General features: G+C 50.6%; 1 protein-coding gene across 1 annotated transcript; it reads left to right on the top strand.

Moving 5' to 3' along the window:
- Window positions 1-3,992: 3,992 nt before the first annotated feature.
- LOC144169516 (uncharacterized) lies at window positions 3,993-5,159 on the top strand. Its single transcript, XM_077698719.1, has one exon. The coding sequence runs from the start codon at window positions 4,279-4,281 to the stop codon at window positions 5,146-5,148; it is 870 nt and encodes a 289-aa protein (XP_077554845.1). The 5' UTR covers window positions 3,993-4,278; the 3' UTR covers window positions 5,149-5,159.
- Window positions 5,160-8,835: the final 3,676 nt, after the last annotated feature.

Here is an 8,835-nt window from a genome sequence, read left to right as displayed (position 1 = left end):
CCCCTCAATGATACTTAACCGGCATCTATCCCCTTTCACGAGACGGTCAGGTTTTTCTCAACAAGGTCCTAGCAAATGCCGCCTATATCCCGCATATTATCAGAAAATGGCTCTCACCGAACCTTCCTCTCAAATGTACGTCTTGCAATACACTCATATATGCCGACCTCAAACATCTCTTTCCCGATTGCTCCTTCTTCTCGAAACATCGCTCAGACATCATCACATCTTTCCACGTGACCATAAGCACTCCAGCAGACTATCATACAATGGAGAAATCTCTACTGCACAAGATAGTGCTGTTTTCCATCAAAAGGGGCCCAGCACGGGCAGTGTAGCTGGGGTCGACTCTGGTCCCCGCATAGCTGCCACGTCCCTGTAAAGGACGCTGCATTCCCCTTTCCTACTCCCCTTTCTCTTCCACAAACCAGTATTTGGCCCCCCCTTACCAATAAAGATACTACTACTACTGCTACTACTACTACTACTACTACTACTACTACTACTACTACTACTACTAGACATGCCGCGTTATCTTTGTGAGGCTCCTGCCTTTCGAAGTCAAGTCCTACATGAGCCTGAATCTGGTTTCAAAGATTTATGGAGCCGTGTCCACTCCTACGTGCACTATTTGCATTGACCTTGTCATTCCAGATGGCGCTAGTCATCACACCAGAAACAAACCTCAGGTTTTTGCTATACAATGTTAGATATGTCCCGCTCTAGCGGAAAGTTGCCCGTTTTTGGTCCCACCCGTCCGTCACAGTGGCTTCTGCCCTCAACTCTTTACGCACGATGTCCTAAGTGTCGCATAGCTAAGAATCGTGACGTACTTTTTCACAGAACAATTTTTGAGACGACCACCTTAGGACCTCGCTTTGTCTGGGGCTTGGCATCCGTGTACACAGCGTTGCGCATGCGCGAGGAGCATTGGATGGGATTGGATCAGTTTGAAATGGATTCGATTGGATTCGATTGGATTAAATTTAATTGTATTGGACTGGATTAGATTGGAATTGTATATACTGTACACACGCGTTGTCACTCACTTTTTACATGCGGGAGTGTGCAATGCCAGGGGTGATTTACGGTAACAATAATTACCAGTGATTCGTCCACTCGTCACTATTCACTTTGTGGAGATGCGTGAATTTTTTATTTCTGCTAAGCTTTTGATTAGCTATCCCTAGCAAGTGTTAGGATTGCCGCATTTTCCACTTCCTTTGAGATTTTAAAGAACCGAAGCAATTCTTTTTCTTTGGTTTTTTGTCAAATTTATATTTCTTATTTGTCCACGAGAATGCGGCGCTACTCAACTGGCCCGTGTTTGTAACTTCGAGTAATATGAAATAACCAGCGCACCAATTTCAACACAAATTGCGTTTAAGTTGGCGAAGTGATTAGGAGAACTGTTGTGCCAGAGCGGCCGGCCGAAATGCTTTGCACGGGGCGACGTGCCGACAGCGGGGCCGATTCACGCCTCGTCCAAACCAGACCAAACCACCCGCGGTGGACAAGCTGAAACACGCACCGCCGCAGAGGCGCCCCTCCTTTTATGTCGCGGCGGCTGGGCCAGATCCGAAATCGGTTGAACGACCCCAACGGGATTGCCGCTACCATTCGTCGGATTTCAAACTTCAGCCAGCGAGAGCCCTTACTGGAGCGATTCAAACTTCACGGGGCTTCAACGACCTTCCGGGGGTATGAAAATCCGCCCGGATCGAGTATTTCTCTGGTGGCATTCTCCGGCGCCACACTTCGGAGGCAGCGAGTGGAGAGGTGATGTCGCCTTTGTGCGAGCCATGTAATATTTGCTTACCCTTGTACATATTGTATATAAATGTTACTTCAACTTTTCGTCGGCACGAGACCTTCATCGCTCTGCTCTGCGCTGCGTCTATAGCGGACGGAGCGAGGCACTGCCGCTACACCAGTGGCTGCGCTAGGATGGCCAGTCACAACAGTGGTGGCTGTGGTGAGCGGGCCCAGTCCCAACAGCGGAGACAGCGTCTAGATGACTGATTCCCAACATCGGTGACGAGCTGGATGAGAGTCGCAACCTTGGTACCGGCGCTGGGAAGGTCATTCGCAACAGAACACAGACAGACAGCTACTCCTTTGTAGCCTAACTTTTTCTTGCTAGGAAGTTTCTCTCGGGATGATTAAGGACTGTACCCGCTTAACTTCTCCTGTCCCCTATGGGCTCATTTCCGACAAGAGAATAATTAACATAGCCAAGTGCCCAGTGCCTGGTGGCAGCAAATGGTCCCGATGTGCTGCGTCCGTGCGAAAGAATTAATAGCACTTTTCACATGCTGGCAAAGTATCCCAGACTGCTACTAAGCAGTAGAAACACGAGGGGTGTGTGCTGTGCACGACCACTGCGGCAGTTTCTACACAAAACCAATATTCACCATTTATTCTCATCCCCTTTCACGGCAGGACACTCCCCTTATTAGACTTTCCTTCCTTACCTGCAGTCACGGTGTTCCCTATTTATAAACCCTGCCACGAGTTGTGCGGAATTCTGTGGGAGCGGCAGTAGTCGTTCAGTGTACAATCGGTGGTAGTAGCACGACCTCGGCGGAAGGAAATGTTTGTCTCGAAGCTGTCTCCGGATACCACACCGGCCCAGCTCCAAGAACACTTTTCCAGCATTGGAGTACAGCCTCTGGCCTGTCGTCGACTGAAGACGCGCCACGAATCATATTCGTCTTTCCACGTTGCTTTGGAAGACGAGGCGTTCCAGCGCCTTCAGGATCCTAACCTGTGGCCCAAAAATGACCTGTTCAAACCATTCGAGGGGCCCCTACAGGACCATTATCTGCACCCATCTGAAACCAGGGAAGCTGTAAAGGACACTGAGCGTGTTCTAAGTACTAATCTCTGTCAGAAAAAAAAATGTCGTCATTTCAAAATGTTGATGCCGTTCTCAAGGCATTCCAACCACTGTGTTCCAGCTCATGCACTGTTCTGCACGTCAATATTCGGAGCATTCGAAAACATTGGGATGAGTTTGCCCTAATCTCAAACCTTCTCTCACACACGGTTCACGTTTTTGCACCTGTACAGCACCTTCTCTCTTCCTGGTTACTGCAAACACTTCCTCACCCGCAAAAATAGCAGGGTGGCGGTATTGCCGTGTTCATTTAACACAGTTTGTTAGTTTCAAATATTAACATTGTATTTTCATCGGCAGAAGCTCTGTCTTTTGAGCTAACCAAAAAATTCCCCCGCATTTCCCCGAGGGGGAGAATGTGAAAGTGCGAATGCACGGTTGTCGGCCCGCTTGCGGCGCTTGCGCTCGGCTCCCGCAGCCCACCGCCTCGCCGCCTTCTCTTCCATCTCTTCCATCGGGTTTGTAGTATCACGTGTACACCACGCAGTTATCAAGCCCCTATAACGCCGCTGAGTCGCCAACGCACGCCGCTGACGACGTAGTTTGAATGCGTTAAAGATATAAGGCGCGTCACTAACGCTGATATCACGTCGCGTCCGTGGCTTGGTCGGTAGAGCGTCGCGCTGCGGCCGCGAAGTCCGCGGATCGAAACCTGGCGCCGGATGCTGTTTCTTTATAGAGGAGCACTGCGGACGCCGACGCCGCCGCCGCCGCCGACGCCGGCGGTGGATGGTTTGGGGTCGCTTCTTGTAACTCGTTGACTAGTTGTTTTTCGTCCTCCCTCCGAAAGTGCGCTTTGTTTTACAGAAGAATTGCTGGAGGTGTGCAGGAAAACTTTCAGCTCAGGCAACGTGCGCATAATCGGGGACTTCAACGTCGACTTGCTGCGAAGCGAGCGGTCAGCGGTTGAACTGTGGTAACGTGATAGCGACGGCCAAGGAGCGGTGATAGCGCCGGATGCTGTTGGTTTCCCTGTGTGTTTAGCCGCCTGGCTTTTATCTGTTCCGGCCGGTGACGTCACGCCGGTCCTATATATATATATATATGTGTTGGTCAGCGCAGAATAAAGGCTGATTCTTCGTCATGACTACCGTGTCAAAGTTATCACATGTGGCGACGAGGATGGTCGACAGCCCGCGTAGCCTAAGAAGAAAGTGTCCCAGTAACAAGTGAGCAGGCAGCCAAGCACTGCGAACCGACGGAGCGACGGACGAAATGCTGCACCTTCTTTGGGATTACGCCAGCACTCCGGCAACGGGTTCTTCGACGGACCGTCAAGAAACGCCCCTTGTCACCCCAACGCCCCAACGCCGCCATGATGCAACTTCGTAAGCCACGCCGTCAAACGCAAGACTTTTTGAGTGCCTTGCATCTGCAAAATGTCGCATTTGGGCAAGCTAAGCGAGTTTCATCCGAGAACTCAGAACTTTGACTCGTACCTTGAGCGCTTCGAACTTTTCATAATTGCCAATGATGTAATACAGGAAAAAGTTCTACCCGTGTTTCTGACTGCAATTGGCGCAGAAGCATATGAAGTGCTCAGAAGTTTGGTTGTGCCAGACGCGCCTGCGAACAAAACATTTGCAGAGGGGAAACAGTTGCTTCAGGCGCATTACCGTCCTTCGAGTTTAGTGATAGCTGAACGGGGCAAATTCAATAGGCGTGTTCAACACGAACAGGAAAGTGTCGAAGATTTTATTGTAGAACTGAAGCACCTAGCCAGGAAATGCGATTTCGGCGAGTTTTTGAATGATGCTTTGCGAGACAGGCTTGTGGCAGGGGTAAGAAATGAGGACACCCAGCGTGCGCTATTCGCCGAGGAAAACTTGAAGTTCGATAATGCATGCAAAATTGCTTTGGGCCGAGAGTTAGCAGCGCGAGGCTCGGCATTAATGAAGGCTACGGATGGCAACATAAATTCTCTGAAGAGTCGGCAAAGGGAGAATAGGGAGGGCTGCGACGCTACTAGTCAGCCTAGTGAGTCTCGTCCGAAGATTCAATGTGAGCGATGTGGCAAGAACCACTCTGCAAGTAAGTGCTGGTACAAAGAGTTTAGTTGCCGCCGGTGCGACAAGCTAGGGCATTTGCAGAAAATGTGTCGAAATGAGCCTAGACGAAGCAAACGAACTAACGCGGTAGAAAGTTCGGAGGATGAACGTGAGGAGGAAGTATATCATTTTGTCAACATGACGCATTCCTCTTACGAGGTCAGCGTGGTGGTAGACGGCAGACCGCTGAATGCAGATTGACACAGGCGCAGCTGTGACGATAGTTCCAGAAAGCGTGTACAAGGCGACTTTTCCGCACGTCAGGTGCACGCCGTCTCAAGTATCGTTGCGCACGTATACGGGAGAGCAGCTACAGCTGTAAAGACAGTGTGTAGTAGCCGTCCGCCACAACAACCAGAGAGTGACATTGCCAGTTGTTGTAGTGAAAGACGAAGGCAGACGACTTCCCGTGTTGCTGGGCCGCAATTGGCTAGAAAGGCTCAAGCTGGACTGGCGAGGAATCGGGGAAAATAACTTGCGAGGCAAGGTAACTTGCGAAGACAGGGTCCAGGCACTGAAAAAAGAAATTCCTTCTGTTTTCTCGAGTGAACTTGGCGAGATCCGAGGGTTTGAAGCGAGAGTTCTTCTCCAGACAGGTTGCACACCTGTGTTTTGCCGTGCAAGACCTGTTCCTTTCGCAATACGAGAGCCCACAGAAAAACAGCTAAGGAGCATGGTAGAGAAGGACACAAATAAAGCAAGTTCCTCGCAGTGATTGCGCAACTCCAATCGTGAATATTCAGAAAAATGATGGTAGTTACAAAATATGCGGAGACTACAAAATAACGATCAACCCGGTGTTAAAAACTGATCATTACCCCCTGCCGAGACCAGAGGATTTGTACTCGAGCATTGCAAATGGCAAAGTATTCTGCGTTCTGGATTTGTCGTCTGCGTATCAACAAGTGCCTCTCAGTCCCGAATCCAGACCATTGTTGACAATTAACACAAGCTTAGGTCTGTTCGAGTTCCAGCGCCTTCCGTATGGCGTGGCCAGTGCGCCCGCAATTTTTCAGGCTCTAATGGAGTCTTGCGTGGCATACCGAATGTCGGACGTTGCATAGACGACGTCACAGTGTCAGGTGCGGACTCCGCTGATTGCCAAAAGACACTCGAACGTGCCTTGGAAAGGTTCCGTGATTGCAATATCACGTTAAATGAAGGCAAATGTCGCTTTTTCCAGGATTACGTAACGTACTTGGGTCCCACCGTAAACGCAGAGGGAATCTACCCTACCGACACAGAGAAAAAGGCAATCTTGCAAGCCCCTGAGCCTACCACCAAGACGGAAATAAAGGCGTACTTGGGAATGTTAAATTTCCATGCGAAATTCCTCAACAATGTCTCGACAGTCGCAGAGCCACTGTATAGGCTCCTAAAAAAGCATGAAAAGTGGTCTTGGACGAAGGAATGCAGAGAGGCTTTCGCCGCGACGAAGCGGCTGCTCACAAGCTCCCGCGTCTTAACTTTCTAGGATGTAGGAAAGCCGATAGGCATGTTGTGTGACGCGTCAGCATACGGGCTCGGTGCAGTTATCTTTCACGAGACTGCTGAAGGCGAACGGCGGATCGCGTATGCTTCGCGAACGCTAACTATGACAGAAAAGAACTTTGCGCAGTGTGAACACGAGGCTCTTGCCTTAATTTTCGGTCTAAGAAAATTTCACCGGTACCTATACGGAAGGTCGTTCACTCTGTACACAGACCACCAGCCACTCTTGGGCATTCTAGGGCAAGATAAACCAGTGCCTAGCATAGCAGCAGCCCGCATGCAACGATGGGCGATGACTCTTGCTGCTTACAAGTAGTATGTGCTGAAGTATCGACGTGGGAAAAATGTCGAAGTGGCGGATGCTCTGTCGAGGCTCCCCCGCGCAGATGACAGCACAGAAGAGCCATCTGAATGTTTGGCCATTTTTGAGTGCCTTCCGTTAGCCGCGGAAGCGATAGCGAAGGCCTCAAAAAGGAACCTGACCTTGTATCGCGTGGCCGATTTCACATTGAATGGCTGGCCTAGCGAATGCGCAGATGATTTGAAGCCTTACTACGTCAGGCGGTGGGAACTGTCGCTTGAACAGGGCTGTGTAACGTGGGGTTCGAGAGTTATGATTCCCGACGCCCTGCGGGATCGTGTGCTAGACTTGTTACACGAAGAGCACCCGGGGGCCAGCCGCATGAAAATGCTCGCAGGAAGTTTTGTTTGGTGGCCGGGAATGGACCAGGCCATTGAAAAGTATGTCCAGCGATGTAAGATTTGTCAGGCAGTTCAGCCCTCCGCGCAACCGGTACCGTTGCACCCATGGTCGTACCCAGCAAAATGTTGGTCGCGAGTGCATGTGGATTTTGCTGCAAAGGATGCGAACGTGTTTTTGGTCTTCGTCGACGCGTACTCAAAATGGGTGGAAGTGTGGCCTATGACTTCCACAACTGCCACTAAGACCATTGAAAAAATTCGAGGCGCATTCGCCGCATACGGACTCCCAGAAACACTAGTAAGCGATAACGGACCGCAGTTCACGTCCGTCGAATTTGCGGACTTCTTGGCAGCTAACGGTGTGAAACACGTTCGCATTCCTCCTTATCATGCTGCATCGAATGGGGCAGCCGAACGCATGGTGCAGACGATCAAGCGAGCCTTGCTTAAACAAGTGCTGGAAGAGAACGCTTTGGATAGCTGTAGCTCATTCCAAGAACGCGTTGACAAATTTCTTTGTGCCTATCGCAACACTCCCAGCAGTGTCACAGGACACTCGCCGGCTCAGTTGTTTTTGAAAAGGCAACCGCGCACAAAACTTTCTCTTTTGAAACCTGATTTTGGGCATGCTATGCGGGTTAAGCAAGAGCATGTGAAAGAAGAGTGTGATAAAGGGCGTGGTGAGAAACGTGTTTCGTGTGGGTGACCGCGTCTACGTGAAAACAGTGCGCGGAGAACACGTGTCGTGGCAGGAAGCAGTGGTGACTCAGGTGGTCAGTGCGGTGACCTATGTGGTGAAAGTGCATAACCAGTTCCGGTTTGTACATGCTGATCACCTGCGGTCTCAACATGCGGACACTGCAAGAGCGCGCGACATGGAGAGACCCGAAATTCGCATCCGTCCACCAGAGCATCCTCCTCCCGCACCCCCGGTGCCTTTGAGCCCGGACCACGCGACTGCAGCCCCCCTCGCCTCCGGTTCCACGTACGCCGGAGAGTGAACCGAGTGACCCTGCTGCAGTCGAAGCCACAACGGCTCCTGAGGCTCCGGCACACCTCGACGTGACTTCCCCTTCCACGGTAGTGGCCCGTTCGCCGGAGAGTGCAGACACCACAGCGCTTCGACGTAGCACAAGGGTGCGGAAGCTACCAGACCGTTTCCGACATGAGGACTTCCGCAAGTGAAATGATTCCTTCATTTAAGGAGGGGCGAGATGTGGTAACGTGATAGCGACGGCCAAGGAGCGGTGATAGCGCCGGACGCTGTTGGTTTCCCTGTGTGTTTAGCCTCCTGGCTGTTATCTGTTCCGGCCGGTGACGTCACGCCGGTCCTATATATGTGTTGGTCAGCGCAGAATAAAGGCTGATTCTTCGTTATGCCTACCGTGTCGAAGTTATCACATGAACAATACTTGAACACCCTTTCCGAATACGGTATTGAGCCTCTTATCTGAGAACCCACAAGGGAGGAGTTTCTAAAAGATAATCGCACCCGTACATGTATTGATCATGTCAACGTGCGAGCATCCTACCTTTCTTGTACGGCCGGGGCTGTAATTACGCAGAAATTAGCAGATCACTACTTCGTTATGGGTCAGTTAACCAAATTTAACTCTTTACAATCGGATCATACTCATTCTGTCACCATCTTAGATAAAAAAGTTTGACAAGTAAATTGCTATCTTTGACTGGAAT

This window comes from Haemaphysalis longicornis, unplaced genomic scaffold, assembly GCF_048455015.1.
Source record: "Haemaphysalis longicornis isolate Haplotype H1 unplaced genomic scaffold, Haemaphysalis longicornis Haplotype H1 scaffold_2, whole genome shotgun sequence".
Classification (NCBI taxonomy): Eukaryota; Metazoa; Arthropoda; class Arachnida; order Ixodida; family Ixodidae; genus Haemaphysalis; species Haemaphysalis longicornis.
The sequence above is the reverse complement of the archived record's forward strand: the minus strand, read 5'-3'. Positions and strand labels throughout refer to the sequence as shown.

Bases quoted from the DNA above. Each gene is read 5' to 3' on its own strand.
- LOC144169516 (XM_077698719.1), top strand. From the start codon at position 4,279: ATGTCGCATTTGGGCAAGCTAAGCGAGTTTCATCCGAGAACTCAGAAC.